General features: G+C 42.4%; 1 protein-coding gene across 2 annotated transcripts in view; it reads right to left on the bottom strand.

Moving 5' to 3' along the window:
* Positions 1 to 7,864: 7,864 nt before the first annotated feature.
* The window catches only part of GLB1 (galactosidase beta 1), a 35,405-nt gene continuing 24,389 nt past the window's right edge, over positions 7,865 to 18,880 (bottom strand). For both annotated transcript variants that reach the window (XM_081931104.1, XM_081931105.1), the window contains 5 exons: positions 18,523 to 18,612; positions 16,763 to 16,873; positions 14,931 to 15,062; positions 10,484 to 10,708; positions 7,865 to 8,365 (listed from right to left, as the gene is read on the bottom strand). In XM_081931104.1, the coding sequence (XP_081787230.1) occupies positions 8,105 to 8,365; positions 10,484 to 10,708; positions 14,931 to 15,062; positions 16,763 to 16,873; positions 18,523 to 18,612 (819 nt within the window). In that variant the 3' untranslated portion in view covers positions 7,865 to 8,104. The remainder of the gene's footprint in view (positions 8,366 to 10,483; positions 10,709 to 14,930; positions 15,063 to 16,762; positions 16,874 to 18,522; positions 18,613 to 18,880) is intronic.

Raw genomic sequence — 18,880 nt, 5'->3', positions numbered from 1 at the left:
TTTAAAGTCACAGTTATCCTTGTCTCGTAGCTTTTATGTCAGTTTTTCCAGTTCTGCATAGTCCATCAATTTTTCTTGCCATGATTCTTTATGCAACTTCTCATACATAGACATCCTGAAGAAGTGTGCATGCACACAAAAGCTTATACCAAGAACAAACTTAGTTGGTCTTTAAGGTGCTACTGGACAATTTTATTTTATTTTGTATATTTCAACTGTGTCAGACCAACACAGCTACCTACCTGAATCTATAGGCATCCTATGTTTACCTTCTTTGCTTTCTCCAAACCCTAATGTTTGTAGCTTCTTGATGGGTATAACATTCAATACCCTTGGACGTGGGTGGCACTGTGGTATAAACCACTGAGCCTCTTGGGCTTGCCAATCAGAAGGTCGGTGGTTCGAATCCAGTCAAAGGCGACTATGGGATTGCGGTGCTCATCTTGCTTTTTAGGCCAAGGGAGCCAGGGTTTGTTCACACGACTTTCCAGGTCATGTGGCCAAGCATAACTAAACCACTTCTTGCACAATGGAGGACCATGATGGAAACCAGAGCGCATGGAAACACCTTTTACCTTCCTGCGGCAGCGGTACCTACTTGTACTGGCATGCTTTTGAACTGCTAGGTTGGCAGGAGCTAGGACAGAGCAATGGGAGCTCACTCCGTTGTGGGGATTCAAACCTCCGACCTTCTGATCAGCAAGCCCAAGAGGCTCGGTGGTTTAGACCACAGCGCCACCCGCATACTAGTTATATTAGTACCATGCGATGCAAAGGAAAATCAGTTAAGGAAATAAATATGAAGGGCTATAATAGTTGTGCTATCCCATGTATTAAATCTTTTAAGCAAGAGTATCTGTCGGGGACTGGGCAGAGGAGAAGGACACTGGCGAGGCGGGGTGTCAGGGACTGCACAGAGGAGGAGGAATGGTGAAGACCACTTCCCCATCCTGGAGGAAGAGGAAAACAGTGTAGATTTACAACAGGGGTTTGTGGGAAGTGACAGCTCAGAGACAGAGGGGGAAAGTTGAGAAATCATGGGAGATTGGGAGCAGCAGCTGGCACCTCATTCCAGACCCACCCGCTCCCAGAACCCAGCAAGCCTTAAAAGTAGGAAAGCAAAGAGCTTGAAGACAAAGGGCAGTTAGTGGCACCCGTAGAAGAAGTGATGAGAATGAGGAAGTGGGAGAGACAGCGGGTGGAAATCCACTCAGGACAACACTATTATCCAAGAGGCTGGCTTCTATAGTCTCTCTCTGTTAGTTTGAAATAAGAAAAAAAAAAAACAGTAAGGAACTTTTCCTTGTCTTTATACTTTCCTGGGCAACCAGCCGGGAACCGCCGACAGCATCCTGACAGTATCTCAACCGACATCGCTTGTGGTCTTACCCATGTAAGATAGATAGAACTAGACACACTAACATTATTCGAGAAACACATCAGCATAATTATACTAACAACCAGTGGCGTTTATTTGGTTTCTTCGAGAGCAGGCAACGCCTTGCTAGTGAAAGACGTGTTTTGAGTCAGAGAAGCAACAGCCACCAAACATTTACTGTAAAAGCGGGCTGGCTGAGTAATTCAGGTTACAATTTAGGAAGGAGTGGAGGTTGTCTGGTTTGTCTAGACTAGTGGAAGAGAGAAGGAATGACTTCTCTAGTGGGGCATCCTCTTTTGGGACAGCATTTCAATCTTGCTGGAATGTTGGGTTTATAATCTAAGCATTTTGTATGTTATACAATCTGGAGTTTATTTTCATCAGGCATAGGCAAACTCTGGCCCTCCAAATGTTTGGGACTACAATTCCCATCATCCCTGACCACTGGGCCTGTTAGCTAGGGATGGTGGAAATTGTATTCCCAAACATCTGGAGGGCTGGAGTTTGCCTATGCCTCATTTTCATTATTTGAAATTTGGATACAGATGGGCTAGAAAGCTAAATTAAAACTATGTACTTTCAGTTGCCATGAATCAACGTATACTTTTTCAGTAAAACTTCATTGTAATGTCTGTGTACTGGGGAAAGTCAATGAACGCTATTCAAAGCTTGTTTATTTAAAATAACACATAGGGCCAGTTTTGCTGTAGGATTTGCTGTATGCTCACATCATTAACAATGATAAACAGATATTGGCAACACTAAACCATTACAAGCAGCTTTCAGAGAAACCTTCCTGTTATCGAATTAACATATAGCTAGTTTGGGAGGAAGCAACATTTTGTACCTTACCAACAAATTATTTCCATGGTGGTGTCAGGAGTAGGATTCCTTGTACACGTCTCATGAACCTAGTGGAAACAAGTTTTTTAATGACTAGTTCTTGGGCAAAGTTCTTGAGTGCATGGTCATAGGTCAGCTCCAGTCTTTCTTGGATGAAACTGATTTTCTAGATCCATTTCACGCTTTAGGCTTGGCTTTGACATGGAAACTGCCTATATGATGACCTTCTTGAGAGAGACAGGAGATGTGTGTCCCTATTAATTTTCCTTGTTCTCCCAATAGCTTCCAATACTATTGACCATTGTAGGTAGGTGCTGACAGTACAGCTTAGCCATAGTTCCAGTCCAACTTGGATGATCGTCTTCAGAGGAACTGCGCCTGAGGAGTGTTATTCGGCCCTCAAGAGCCCTCAAAACCATTTCTCCATACTGAACAATAAATCTTTCCATCTTTGTCCACAGAATAGTCTCTCTGTCATGATCCTATGTCGAGACACTATTCCATAGTTCTTTTCTTGTTATGCATTCATTAATTTGCCCTAGTTCCGTATCTTCTGACCCCATTTCCTGTTGTATTTGCCATGGCTTTCCATCTTGATTTTGTGGGGGAAATCCCGACCATTTACACTTCTTCCATTCTTTTTTCTGAGAAAAGAGCCAGAGGTTTGATAACCTTCCCCTCTAAATTCACTCCAAATTGTACACAGAGTCCTTGCTCTCTCAACTCTATCTCTGCCAGCTCAGGATGCCACATCATCGCTCCATCAATGGCTTCATTCCACTCCATCACAAGTCCATTTCTCCAATACTCCACCCTGTCCAATTTACTTCCACACCTCCTCTCACCAACCAGCTCCTAACTCTCACTCTATTGCTCTCCAAAGGTCTCTCCCAGACAGTTAACTGACCAACTGATAGGAACTTCCAGCCTATCAGATTCAAATTTGCCAGATCCAAGCCCCGCCTATTAAATCTTAAAGCAGTCCTGCTCTCTCTTTCCCTTCCAGAACCTGCCACCTAAACAGACCTGTAACTGTTGTAACAATACAGGTAGATCTCATCTTATGCTAGGATAACGCTTGGAAAGGTCCCACGTGACCCCCACACACACACCTGTCCAAAGCTAGTGTTTAGCGGGCTTCCCCCCCTCCCCCATGCAAGGTGGAGAGCTTTTAAAGGCCCTTGCTTTGTTTGCCAGCCTCCGGGAATATCACACAAGGGTTTCTCACAAGATCTCAGACAGTCCTTCTTGTGGGTTTCCCCTGCCCCTTTTCATTTTTAAATTTTCCTGCGATCCACATAAAGCTGTGATCACGTGTATAAAACCCGCGTAAAATGAAATCTACCTGGGCTTTTTTCCCCAGTTGGAACTCGCTGGAACTCAGTTCTGGCACCTCTCAGGTGGGTGCCACTGGCATTACAGAACAAGGAAGGCGTTCACGGTGAGTTTTTCTAGAAAAATAGCACTGGTGAAGTTACCAATGTCCCTCTATCCCACTGATTTCTTTTCTTTTCTGCAGTTTCACAAAGAATGGTGCAACACAGAATGGTTGTACATAAAACTCTTTGTAGCCAGATTTTTATTATTATTATTTTTTAAAAGGTACCACATGGGAGTATTTCTGGCATGTACCGCTCCAATGCTGAGAACTACTCTAATGCTGACAAAGAGAATGGATTTCTGTAGCAAATTTGCCTTCAGACAAATAAGGTTATTCTAGGGTTATTGTGAACCCACCCAGCTTCACTGAAAATGGAACTTTTCCCTGTGCAGTATTCAAATACAGGGGTGGGGATGTACGCAGGAGTTGGCAGCCTCACAAGCTTGTCCACAGCTGCTACAATAACCGAGGAACCTGATTAGGACTTGCAATCCTATTCCGCACTTATCTAGGAGTAAACCACACTGAATTAAAAAGGATTTACTTCTGAGTAGAAAGGGTTAGGTTCACACTGTTATGTCTCTAGTTTAGCTTGGAAAGACCACGCAGGCAATATTCTGGCCAGTTGCTCGGTTCATTAAAAGTGATTCTGTCCATCAGGATTCTGGACACACAGTGAGAATCAAAGGCAGCAATGATACTCAGTTTTCCTTCCATTGTATATCCAGGGAAGGAGGAGGGGAAAAAACGTCTGTAGTTGTTTCCTTTGTCAATTATAGCAGTTGTCTAGGGTTGATAACATTATCCTAGCTGTTGGGGAAGGTACATGTGCATTCTTAACTGATTTAAGCAACCACTTTTCTGGGACTTGGTATATCCATCTCTGTTATTGGAAAATAAGCATCGTAGGGAATAACAGAAATCACTTTAGGCTTCTTAAAAGTGCAGTGGGTCATTCCCTGTGTCCTCACTTTATGCAGCCTGGTTCTAAGATATATATATATATAACTCCACAACATTATTACTATGGGGTGGTTGGAAATCATTCTGTCAAAAGCCACCACATTTTATGTTGCCGTTTTGGATAAATTCAAACCAGAAGACTAGAAACTCTTACGAAAATATTTTATTGTCGCAGTGTTGATCTACTATTATTATGCAAAGACTCACCTTATAAAAGCCAGAAAAGCCAACAGCTGTTACAGTAATTTAAAAACACAACAGTACAAAAGATAGACAGTTTCCATGATTATGGACAATACAAATTCCTGCAGCAATGATGATTAGGCACTTTGATATTATCCGGACAGAAACAGAGGTTGTTTCCATACCAGAGCCCTTAGCACTGCAAAAATGGAGCCATCTTTACCGTCCAGCAAGGAGCTAAGCAAATGCATAGGCTGGCAAGAAAGGGAATGTCCCCCTCTCTCGGAAATCCTGGTATGAATTGGAAAAAGCATCTTCCAGGAATGTGCAGTTATCATAACAACCACTCAAGTTTCCCTATGAATCCACCTGGGTAGTTACACAAACAACAATATGTTGGCCATGCAATGCTTGTCTGCTAAGGGCCATGGTTCACATTATGACTTCAGCAGATTATGCTATGCCAAGTCCTCTAATGTCTAAAAAGAAAAGGAAAAAAAATATATTGTCTAAATGGTAAATGAGGCACACAATCAGCTTCAGAATAAGATCCAAGAACTGGACCCTATACTGGAGTTGGTTTCATGTGTACTTTTTTTGGGGGGGGGGGATTTGAACTTGAAAGGCCACAGAGGAGCACTGCTGTGTGGAACAGTAACTAATACCTCAGTTGCAGCACATGACAGATAGATAGATAACATACGGAGCGACATTCTGGAAACAGGGAAACAGGTGTCTAGATAAGGGTATTATTTCACAGTCAGGCAATAAGGCAGTCTGGAACCACCTAAAATAAACCCCAATTTACATATGACTGTATCCAATATGCTTACTGGATGCGCAGTCACATATACTACTCACTTAAATACTAATGAATACTAAACTTTCAAAACAAAGTTCAAAACTTCAAATTGGCACAGCATTGTACTCTGAAACTAGATGAGGGGCCATCAATCTTTTTGGATCAGTGCGCTCTGGGCGCCAGTCAAAAAATGGCTCCCACGCAACATGGCCACTGTGGGAGGCATGACATAATACAGCATAAGGCAATACAGTCATGGCAAAGTTTCCCCCATAATTCTACTTCCATATTGGAAAATGTGTAGCCTGGCTTTATTTATTTATTAAAGTTATACCCCTGAGGATCGCAGGGCGGTTTACAATGTAAAAACACAAAAATGCCTACCACTGTAACAAACAAAAACGACAACCCCCTCACAGTTCAAAAGGCTGTAGATTTAATTAGCCAAAGGCCTGGGAGAAGAGACATGCTTTTGCTAGCACTTAGAGACATGTAACGAAGGTGCCAGGCGAGCTTCCCTCTGTTTTCACCCAATGCCAACCCTAAACCAAATCGACACGAGATAATATCACCAAGGCAACTATCCGTAAACAAACAATAAACATCCATAAAAAATGGCGAAAGTAGTTTCTTTCCCTAATCAGTTTTCTCTTAAACAACAGCAAACACAGTAGACGGACTCTTTATTACTGTGTTTGCAATTGTTCATGATAAAATCTATTTCGGAAAGAGAAGAAATGAGCACTGAAGCACTGACATATTACAAGTGAACTCTTTATTTACAGCGATTGCTATTGTTTCAGATAAAACTGATTTGGGAAAGAAACCACTTTCACCATTTTTATGGACCTTTATTGTTTGTTTACAGATGCCTTGGTGATATTATATTGCATCGCTTGCCGTAGTCATTGTATCACCACCCTGTTCATTGCTTTATTGTTAAACCCTAAACCCATTAAATATTCAGCTACTTTTGCATAGGCATGGATACCACTGTAGTGTAAGTTAACTATACAGTGAATCCCTAAGGACTGCCTGCTCTTTAGCTCCTGCAGAGCAAGTGACACGAAAAGTCTTCACATTCACATTTTGGGGCGAGGGGGATCATTTAACATCCACCCACATTTATTCAGTGGTGATATTTGCAGAAAATAACTTCTAGGGACTGATCTCAGACAAATCCACCATAGGAATGATGCATCAGGAAAACAGGAGGGGAAATGGCAGAGATGCTAAGCACGAGAAAATAAAGACATAAGCAGGAAAAGTACATCAAAGCAGAGGAGGAAACAGCAGCTCTTTAGGACTCTGGAGATTCCTATAACCTGGTATCCAAACAACTCATTATCACAGCTCTGACTTCACTCAGTGGCAGTGAGGCAGGCTCATTTCACAGAAGGGGGACCATCACATTTTGCTTCATGAGTTTTGTTCTAGGAGGGCTACAGACTTATTTTTTATAAAAAAACCAAAAGCTTGAAGTCTGGGGTGCCAATGAAAGCTATTCCAAGTGCAATAGTTTCTAAGTTCTGCCCGGACACTGAGGTCCAGCGCTGAGGGCCTTCTGGCGGTTCCCTCACTGCGAGAAGCCAAGTTACAGGGAACCAGGCAGAGGGCCTTCTCGGCAGTGGCACCCAACCTGTGGAACGCCCTCCCACCAGATGTCAAAGAGAAAAATAACTACCAAACTTTCAGAAGACATCTGAAGGCAGCCCTGTTTAGGGAAGCTTTTAATGTTTAATAGGTTATTGTATTTTAGTGTTTTATTGGAAGCCGCCCAGAGTGGCTGGGGAAACCCAGCCAGATGGGCAGGGTATAAATAATAAATTATTATTATTATTATTATTATTATTATTATTATTATTATTATTATTATTATTATTATTATTACCATGTTGGCATTCCCCATTTTATAACTCTTTATAATATTTTCAGTTTTGGAACTGGGGCCCAAACTTTGTGGCAGGATTAAAAAAAAAAAGATGCTGAAATTTGGGTGATTAAAACCAGCTTCTGCCCAAATGTTGAAGGCTCACCACCCATAGCCCGACTCCTATGAAATGCCAAGTGTTTCTTATGCATATTCTTTCAAATGTGGAAAAACTGGTAAAAAATATTAATTGTAACCCTAAACAAAATGGTGGTCAAATGAGCCCTTTAAATATTTTGTTCACTTTCATGTAGTAAAAGTCGTTCAGCCTTTCACAACTTCCATCAAGTTATGAATCTAAGCATTAGTGGTCTGACTGCAAAGGCAATAGGTAAAATTGCAGCACCCCAAAATTCATAAGGAAAAAAGATCTGATTCTGATACTGTTCAACAATTTATTAAACAAACTGATCGCCTGTTTGTTTGTTGAAAACCTCTGGCATGCATAGGAATGATTTTTTTTGGTTGCAGATAAAAAAGGCATCATTTTCACTTTCAAAATAATGAATTAAATTTGACACTTTCCACTGATTTTAAAAACACTGATTTCCACCCCCCACAACCAACAGCATTGGAAATGAAGGATCTATAGAATAAACTAAGTAAAGAGGCATTCTAATACAATCATATATGGTTTGGCCATAAATCTTTAGTGAACAGTTTCTCGGTACTGCTTTCATAGTGAAGAGTTGCATTGAGAATGGGTTTGTCTACAAACTCTACAAAACACTTCTGAGCGCCACATGGAGACTTCTCCAACTCCAGAACTGTAATGTTGTTTAGAAAGGATGAAACAAGGATGTTGCTTGGAACAAACAGTGTAAGTTGAGGTCCACGGGTTGGCCAATAGCGTCCTAAGTTAAAGCCATTGATCCAGATTTGTCCCTGCAAAGAAACAAACCATTAGAAGAAACTGACTCCAGAAATCTGGCAAACCTGACATCCTTAACTGAGAATTCAGTGCTCTCTTTAAAAATTCATTTTGCACTGCACTGACACAAGTGTGGCATTAAAAGGGCTCTGCTATAATGAATGCTAGCAGAATAGCTTTGTCCATTCCATCTTTAGGCATCAGTATTCAAGCCTGCAGCATAACCGCCTCAAGCCAAAAATCAGGTAAAATGAGAAGTGGGGAGGAAATATGGAGTCATGCTTGGCATGGTCTAAAAATGTATCCCACTGATGAACTTATGCTACACATCTACCTCTGCAAAATGCACTCACTTTTATTTTCCAAAACCACTCTGCCCAAACATTTAATTTGTACATTTTAAGAGCCGAGTTGTTAGGTGTGTAGCTCTGGGCTGAGATAATTATCAGTTACTTTCCACAAGGTGTGAATGGGTTTTAGCCTCAGAAACATCCTTATCAAAAGCATCTCTGGCTGTGGTTTGCTTTGCCAAGGCTTAAAATGAACCACTCTCTCTTCTGCAGGAAGAGGTTTTCTGAGGAAAATATTTAGCAGCGCCAGTTTTTTATTTCTGTATTCAAGGCTAAAGTATGCTGCATTCTGTGCTATGCATTCAGCACACAAAGCTACCGAAAAAGCAAAAATAAAAACCACAGCTACACAAGTCATAAGAATAGCCAGTCTGTCTGTAAAAGAAAAACAACACAGCCATTTAAAAGCCAATCTACCTGCAGGAGAAAAATTATTTAAAGCTCAAGTTTTTTACCAGTAATGGCAGTAACGGAAGCTGCCATCCCTTGTCAGGACTGCACTTTATAGCGTTGGTACAGCATTTTACACGGCGGACCCAAAATTTTGTGGCCCTCACCTCTGTATGGAAAAGCGGCAGCCCAGGACCTCTCCCACAAATCTAAGGGGCCCTGGGAGGTACATTGAGGAGGAGGACATCTCTAATAAGAATTTGTTCTCGTTTATAGGAATTAATAAGTTAAGCCCTGTGAACCTTTTGTAAATTGTTGGTTTCAGATAATTACACTGGCAGGGATCAATTGCGGGAATGAGATTACAGGGAACCAAGCAAAGGGTCTTCTCAGTAGAAACATTCTCCCATCAGATGTCAAGGAAATAAACAACTCTCTGAGTTTTAAAAGACATCTGAAAGCAGCCCTGTACAGGGAAGTTTTTTATGTTTGATGTCTTATGGTGCTTTAATTTGTTGGAAGCTGCCCTGAGTGGCTGGGGCAACCCAGCCAGATGTCCAGCATATGAATAAAGTTGTTGTTGTTGTTAAAAAACAAGTTTTCCCAACTGGAGGAAAAGGCCTCTTGCCTTAGATGTTCATTTTGTGTTGCTTTTATATCTAGCTGCAGGGAGTGGGGGGGTGAAGGTTGGCACTGCTTTTAATAATGACAATGCCTAAAATTAGGGGGCAGGGAGTGTGGAATTTCAATACAGTGGCACCTTGGTTCTCAAACTTAATTCATTCCAGTTCGACTCCTGAGACATCGAAAACCAAGGTGTGGCTTCCGATTGGCTGCAGGAGCTTCCTGAACTAAAGCAGAAGCCGCGTCAGATGTCCAGCTTCTGAAAAGCATTTGAAAACCAGAACACTTACTTCCAGGTTTTCAGCGTTTGGGAGCTGATTTCTTCATCAACTAAGCCATTCCCAAACCAAGGTATGACTGTAACTTTAAATAATCCCCTTTGCCCAATTTTAGGCATCATTAGCTGCGGCCAACTACAACCACGGCACAGGCACTTCTGCAGATATCCCACCCTGAATGTCTGGTTTTGGGGACCCCCTTGGCAAGGGGGGAGGAGGTGGGGAGTCTCACTTCAAGGCAGATAGGAAGAAGGGCCAAAGAAAGCCAGACAAGGCAATTGGAGAGCCGGGAGGGATGCCCCTTTGCCACACCTGAAGCAGTCACTCCAGTTTGCCCAATGGAAGGTCTGACCCCGATCAACTCTGTCAACAAACTCTGACTCAAAGCCTCTCGCTGTATCTTTTAAGAACTTTTCGTTAAGTAACAGGGCCTTGAAGTTAGCAACCATATCTACTGAACTTTTCGTGAAAGAAAGGGAGGGGAAAGTACCTTTGTCCACCCAGGAAATGCAATATACGTATCCTGAGGTAAGTCAGGGATTCCACTAGGAATAGAAAAACTGCCGGTATAAAAAGAAGGTTCTTCATTGCTTGATCCGTTTCCACCAGACCTCTCGTTCTTAAGACCCTGGCTCACGGCTGTGTCTATGTCCAGGGGGTATATCTCCCAGTCGGCAAGTGTCTCATTGCCCAGAGTTAAATTCGAAACCAAGCCCTGCAAACAGATTGGTCATAAATACAATCAGAGAGAGGAAAGCAGAAATGAGCCTTTAAAAAGATTCTCACTGTTGTTAGTGTTGGCTATAAAATAACATTTAAAAAAGGAGAAATCACTTCATTCAATAAAAGGTTGTCTTGTTTTAATTGGCCTTACGTTGTGCTGTTTCTGTGTTGTTGTTGTTTTGTACTTCATGAGGGGTTTCTAAACTGGGAACTCAAATTATACACTAAAAAGCAGAAACAATCATCCTAGGGAACCTTTAGAACAAACTACAAGTTACTTCAATTTTGCAGTGTGCTTACAAAGTTATTTTCCAGCTAATTATTGCTATTCTTCAGAACTTTACAGGTCTGAATGCTGTCATCAGCTAAAAGCACTATGCAACCAGTGAAAGTCTATACATGTTTACTGAAAAGCTAGTCCCAGCAATGAATTCCTGGGTTTGCTCCAGGAAAAAGATGTAGAATCTAAGAAGTAACACTGTCTATCCAAAAGCTGTGTCAGACCAAACACTCTCTTGCTGGACCCAAAGGATCTAGGAGTCTTGGTTGACCACAAACTTGACATGAGCCAACAGTGTGACGCGGCGGCTAAAAAAGCCAATGCAATTCTGGGTTGCCTCAATAGGAGTATAGCATCTAGATCAAGGGAAGTAATAGTGCCTCTGCTCTGGTCAGACCTCACCTGGAGTACTGTGTCCAGTTCTGGGCACCACAGTTCAAGAAGGACACTGACAAACTGGAACGTGTCCAGAGGAGGGCAAACAAAATGGTCAAAGGCCTGGAAACGATGCCTTATGAGGAACGGCTAAGGGAGCTGGGCATGTTTAGCCTGGAGAAGAGGAAGTTAAGGGGTGATATGATAGCCATGTTCAAATATATAAAAGGATGTCATATAGAGGAGGGAGAAAGGTTGTTTTCTGCTGCGCCAGAGAAGCGGACACGGAGCAATGGATCCAAACTACAAGAAAGAAGATTCCACCTAAACATTAGGAAGAACTTCCTGACCGTAAGAGCTGTTCGACAGTGGAATTTGCTGCCAAGGAGTGTGGTGGAGTCTCCTTCTTTGGAGGTCTTTAAGCAGAGGCTTGACAACCATATGTCAGGAGTGCTCTGATGGTGTTTCCTGCTTGGCAGGGGGTTGGACTCGATGGCCCTTGTGGTCTCTTCCAACTCTATGATTCTATGAAATGGCATGCTAATACATGTTTGTCACATAAGCAGATCTTCCTCTTTTTTGCTATTCAACAAGAATTGCAACAAAACACCTCTTTTTGCCATTCAACAAAACACCAGGGCTATATTTCATCAACCTTTCTCAAATTTGTGGCAACCTCATTTCACTTTTAAGAGCAAATTAAACCAGAAGTCAGTATCACAAACTCGGAAGCTGCTTTATTTGAATAGCAAATACAGGTGTCAAGATGAACGTTCAAAAGTGACCTGCTCAAAGATCTACCAAGAGAAGAACCAAGTTCTAAAGCTCTCAGCTCTGCACCTGAGAGCTTCCTTTCTAAAGCTCCATTTTTAGAGATGTTTTGCAAGATAAAATTTATCTAGGATTTGATCTCACCTTTAAACATGATGATACATAATTCTTCACATGCACAAGTTTCCACATCCTGTATGCAAGTTTTAGACACTAAAGTACTTCTATTTAAACCTCTTTAAAAAACTATAATAGATTGAAAAGGTTTTTTCCACTGCAACACACTGTAACATCATAGGGGGGTTTCTCAAATGAAACACCACAGGTAACTTCAAGATGCAAAAGAATTCACCTTTGATGGGACGTAGAAGAGGGAATGTATCAGGCGCAGGAAACCTGTCCGTTTTTGCATTTGACTGCCCCACTTCCCTTCATTGAACTAAAGACCAGTTCAGATCTTTTGATTTTCTGCATCAGACCCCTCTGGCATATGGGTTATTAAAGAGAAACCACAGTGCGAGACAGGCTTTACACAAGGCTGTGGTCTAAACCACTGAGCCTCTTGCACTTGCCGGTCAGAAGGTTGGCGGTTCGAAACCCCACGATGGGGTGAGCTCCTGTTGCTCTGTCTCAGCTCCTGCCAACCTAGCAGTTCGAAAGCACACCAGTGCAAGTAGTTAAAGAGGTATCGCTGTGGCGGGAAGGTAAACAGTGTTTCTGTGTGCTCTGGTTTCCGTCACGGTGTCCCATTGCACCAGAAGCGGTTTAGTCATGCTGGCCACATGACCCGGAAAGCTGTCTGTGGACAAACACCGGCTCCCTTGGCCTGAAAGAAGAGATGAGCACCGCAATCCCATAGTCGCCTTTGGCTGGACTTGACCGTTCAGGGGTCCTCTACCTTTTTACCTTCCACAAGGGAAGTGGAATCTGTGGTGGCTTCAAATGACCATCGGTAATGCTGGCTGGGGATGTTCGACTGCAACATCACCTGGAGGGCCACAGGTTCCCATCCCTGCTTTACACCAGGGTTTCCCAAACTTGGGTCTCCAGCTGTTTTTGGACTGCAACTCCCATCATTCCTAGCTAGCAGCACCAGTGGTTGGGGAGGATGGGAATTTTGGTCCAAAAGCAGCTGGAGACCCAAATTTGGGAAACCCTGCTCTATAGAATTAAACTGGTGATGATGTTGTTGTTGTTGTTTAGTCGTTTAGTTGTGTCCAACTCTTCGTGACCCCATGGACCAGAGCACGCCAGGCCCTCCTGTCTTCCACTGCCTTCTGCAGTTTGGTCAAACTCATGCTGGTAGCTTCGAGAACACTGTCCCACCATCTCGTCCTCTGTCGTCCCCTTCTCCTTGTGCCCTCCACCTTTCCCAATATCAGGGTCTTTTCCAGGGAATCTTCTCTTCTCATGAGGTGGCCAAAGTATTGGTGCCTCAGCTTCAGGATCTGTCCTTCCAGTGAGCACTCAGGGCTGATTTCCTTAAGAATGGAGAGGTTTGATCGTCTTGCAGTCCATGGGACTCTCAAGAGTCTCCTCCAGCACCATAATTCAAAAGCATCAATTCTTCAGCGATCAGCCTTCTTTATGGTCCAGCTCTCATTTCCATACATCACTACTGGGAAAACCATAGCTTTAACTACATAGGCCTTTGTTGGCAAGGTGATGTCTCTGCTTTTTAAGATGCTGTCTAGGTTTGTCATTGCTTTTTTGGGAGAAATGCTGCCACAATTACAGATTGGGCTAATGGCCACTGCAGGCTACATACATGTACAGTCAATCCACACAGAGGTTTTGTGGTTTCATGTTTTGATTATAATGTAACCTGGGTTTTTTATTGTGGTATTTTTCTAACCTGCCCTGGAACCGTTGGATAAAGGGTGGACTATAGGTGTAAGTAATAAACCACAAAACAAACAAAGGCAGCCTTCACACACATTTACAGCTCTCACATGTCTCAATAACCCATAAACTGTTCCTCAGCATGAATGAGCAGCACTTCTTCTGTGCTCCCATTGCTGAGCTGGAAGCAGCACACTATGAACCCTGGGCTTAATGTGGCAAGCCAACCAGCATTTGTGCTTCCTTTCTTCCAAATAAGCCATGATTTACCAATCAGACCTTGGCTCAAAGAAGGGATGAACAAAATGAGGACCATTCAGCAGTATGCACCAGCAGGCTACTTGCTCGTGGCAAAGCAGACAATGTCACATATGCGAGAGATCGCGTGTGGAAAATAAGCACGTGTGAGCTGACACTAAGAAGAATCCTTGAGGCAGCTCGCTCTTAGGCGGTCTTCAAATCAACATGGGTTCATAATGTTCCCTAAAGAGTGGCATTAAGGAGCCCAGAGGTAGAAAATTATTCTGCAGCGAGTCAGTAACAACAGTGGGAAGAGCAGAACCTCCCATTTTACAATCATTAGAGTGGGGAGGAAGGGCAAAGGTCCATACTGTGCCTTGTGGCTGATCTCAATATATATAAGTGTGTATTTCTACAGGAAGCTTTTTGAACCACGCCAGGAAGTCCACAGAGAAGCCCAAACTACCCAAGCAGCACTCCCACTTTCTAAAGGGAGGCCCTTTTCAAAAGGATCTTTCCTTTCAATACCCCCGAGACCTGTGGGTATAGGACAGTATATAAATTGTATTAATTAATTAATTGATTATAATACACTGCATGTAAAGGTTTTGCTTGCATTAGCACAAAGTCACCTATTCTGCCCTCGAAAAGCGATTAATGGGCTATGTTACATTTTGCTGTATAATTAAGGAACACGGAGATGTACCTTGAAGTCATTGTTGTATCTTCCAAAATTTACTCGGCCCATGTTTTCCACCAGCAAATCCAAATGCGCTCCAGCGCTCCCAGTTATATTTAGCTCTACGATACGGCTTCTTTCAAGAACTCCCTGAGGAACCTGCACAAATAATACCAATACTTAAAATCTAAACCTGAAACAGGGTATGGAAAACACAAACAACTTTAATGCATTTTACAAAGTCCCTATTTTTAGATTTTTTTCTGTATTTTTGCAGGAGGATTTAGTAAGAATTCAATTTCCCCCAACTGTGCTAGCTCATAATTTGAATCAGCTGAACTTCACAATTCTCATTCAAAGTGATTCAAGACATTTCAGGGTTTTTTCCTCCCTGATGACAGAACAACCAGTTCCCGTGAAGTTTAAAATTTCCCCACCCTCTGTGGTCAGGAAGTCTAAATGGCTGATTTAAAGCTTGTAAGATTTGTAATGTAGTCAAGTAAGTGTTGAAACAATTCATTGTTTTCTTGTTGGTGTTTTTTCCCCGTCTGCAAAAAAAGTTAAACACGCAGGTGAAATGTAGCATGAGAGTCAACCCCTTAGATGGAATCACGTCAAAATGAATCACAAGCTAGAGAGTTGTTTCACCCAGCCCTTTTAGATACTATCCCTAGTGTACATCATACAATTATCTGCTTAAATTCCCCCAATATCTTCTCCCACTCCACTACTGTACATGGTCTTCCAAGGCCCAGTGCAGACATAACTTTTTCAACCATTCTTAGAATATGTGGAGGAGGAGCACTTCCCAGGCTTCCATGTGCCTTCCTCTCCCTTCCGTCTGAACTTCATTTCCATTTTCAGAGCCAACCATGGTGCCACACTAAATTGGCAGTGATGCCAACGTTATCGATGGCTAGGCTCAACTAGCTTGAAAACTCACTTCTAGCTATGACGGCAAACCACAGATTATCTGCTTTGTGTGCCTTTGATGTGCAAGGCTACAACTTTGCCATCAGCTCAATTCGCAGGTGACAATAAACCATGGTTTGTACTGAATGTACAGCTTCATGCTGTTCTGTTCTGTTCTTCCCCAAAGGAAGCAAAGCACGATCCCTGTCCTTCTGCTACGTCAAATGCAGGAATTGTGCTTTGTTCCACGCAAGCAAATCACAACTGGTAAGCAAAGAACAAACCTTGGCTAACCATTGTGGTTTTTCTGGAGTCAACCAAAACATGGATTCTGGTTTCAGACGCAATTATAAGCCAGTGATTGTGTGCCCCCCAACCACCCACATTTCAGGAGGAGAAGCAAAGCAGGAAAGTCGTGACGTTAGAACATTGCCACTGAAGAGCACGGCTTTACCCCATGGCAGTGAAGAAACAACCTCTGATAAAATATTCTTTAAATGCACCCCTCCAAGCTTTGAGGAGCAGGTGCAAAATTTATCTGTTCATGAGGGTATCTGCTTACAACAGAAGTCAGGCATGTGTCTCTGCCAGGGTCCTACTTGAGTGTAGGCCAAGCTCCTGACAGAGACATAGGCTTGTTCTTTCGGCATATCCTGCTCATCAAGATGGGCTGGTGTGGGATACTCACAGTGGGAAACAAACTCCCGATCATACAAACAAAACAAAACAAAACTCAAGCCGAAGAAACAACTACAGCAGTTTCCCAAACTTGGGTCTCCAGCTGTTTTTGGACTACAAATCCCATCATCTCTGGCTAGCAGGACCAGTGATCAAGGATGATGGGAATCGTAGTCCAAAAACAGATGGCGACCCAAGTTTGGGAGACCCTGAGCCACAGTATCTAGCATCGCTGAGGTAAACAAGAAAGCTGGAAGTTCTTCGCTTACCCCGTCCACAACGACATAAGCACGATCATGAATTCCATTAAGTATTGAATACAGCGGTTCTTCAGTACAGTTTCTTGGTAGCTTAGTTCTGTATAATACATACCCAACGTACTTGAAGAAGAAAGTGGGGAGAAAGCCGTGAGAAGAAAGTGTTACTTCTGAAAGGTCAGAATCAGATTATAAATACCTCTAACTTAAACATCTCTATGTATTTCATGCAAGGGCTTCAAGAATTCAAGCTTAAAAATAAAAAAACGATACATTAGCTACTGAAAGTTCAATTATTTTGGTTAAGATTAGGTGAGTCATACTCGCTTTCGAAGTTTGTATTAGTGCTTACCTAGCTGTTAAAAGGTCTTAATTTCAAAGATTCATCCAGTGAAATGAAAAGATGACACCTACAGAGAAAAGACTCCATGGCCCAACATGGATGACCAACTTCTGGTTCAATGATTTTCTTTGTTCCTGCTTCACTGCTCCCTTCATGCAAGCAAAGAAACAAGCCAGTTAACCATAGCTTCTTGCTATACCTGATCAGGGAATTATGGAATTATGGTTAATGGCTTCCAAACCAGCCACGGTTCAAACAGGCTTCCAAATCTGGTTTGTTTGGAAGCCATTAACCATAGTTTCCAGTTCATATATATGTCGGAAGCCATGGTTAACTGTGTCTTCTAGGTTTATTTCCCCCTCCCACCACACAAGCGGGCAAAGGGGCTGCTTGACACTCAGGCATTTCTTGGCTTAATAAACCAGATTTTCATGATTCAGCTGCAACCTATCTTCCTATGCCCCAAACCTCCTGCTGACTAATATTTCTATACATCAAGTTGCCAAACACTTTCTTAGGGACCATCCTGTTTATTGACCATTCGTTCTTATTTGCTTGCAGGGGGGTTACATCTCTTCCCATTAGTCGTTTGTGCATTCCACGCTTTTCAGTGCATTGCTGTGTCATTTTCCAAATCGCAAAAGATCAGATTCCTTTTGAAAGGTGGACTAGCACTAGGGTGATAGAGCCCTTTAACCCACGTTAACTGTGCAAGTCTAAAGCTCCAGTATATGTTTGAATCTCCTCTGTAAAATAGTGACAGTCTGAGGCACCTTCATCCATCCACTAAACAATCGTCCTCCGTGACACATCCTCTTGTTCCCTTCACTAAAGTTCTTCTGACAGATGCTGAGCTATGTTAAATAATAATAATAATTGTTGTTGTTGTTTATACCCTGCCCATGTGACTGGGTTTTCCCAGCCACTCTGAGCACTCCCAACAGAGGACTAAAATAAATAATAAGACTTCAGACACTAAAATTTTCCCTAAACAGGGGTGCCTTCAGATGTCTTCTAAAAGTCAGATAGATTTGTCCTTTTGCCTCTCTTTCAACTATACATTTAACTGATGAGATATTTCTATACTGATCTGCCAGTTCCTCGTATCTGTTCTTCCCTCTCTCTGGTGCAATTATTCTCTGCATCCTCATTTCTATTCATCTAGCTGCTCGGACCTCACACTTGTGCCCCAGGCACCCGCCTTAATCGCCAAAGCCTTCTGAAACAATTCACAGTTTTCTCCCCAGCTAGAACTGCTCAGTTCAGCCCGCCTGAAAGCTACAATCCTTGGAGGTTCTACTTCATGGTTCAAACTATGGAAAGCAGAGCGTATACAAATGGAACGGTTCTTCTCAAACATCACTGAAAGAGCTACAGCAGGACAATGTGCGAAATCCTGACTCAAAACTCTTTCACGACCAACTTTTACCTGCTTCACTTGAACAAATGTCAAAGGGTAGGTGCTTTTAATTGGTCCCGATGGTGAAAGGTCCTTCAGAAGATCCCTTATGGTCCCCACCTATAATAATAATAATAATAATAATAATAATAATAATAATAATAATAATAAATTTTTATTTATATCCTGCCTTCCCCAGCCAAAGCTGGGCTCAGAGAGGCAATACAGGAAAATACATAACATTGTGGGGTTGGTTTTTATTTTAAAAAAAAATTGTCAAAAATAGAACTATTAACACTGCCATCTATTAACACTGCGTGGGAGAGGTGAAAGAAGAGAAAGTTAAGCCATTTCTTTATTGCTGCTGTCCTCATTTTGTTCTCACGCA

Source organism: Podarcis melisellensis (genome assembly GCF_964234715.1).
Source record: "Podarcis melisellensis genome assembly, chromosome: 12".
Classification (NCBI taxonomy): Eukaryota; Metazoa; Chordata; class Lepidosauria; order Squamata; family Lacertidae; genus Podarcis; species Podarcis melisellensis.
Note: the sequence above shows the minus strand (reverse complement) of the source record. Positions and strands in the feature narration are given on the sequence as shown.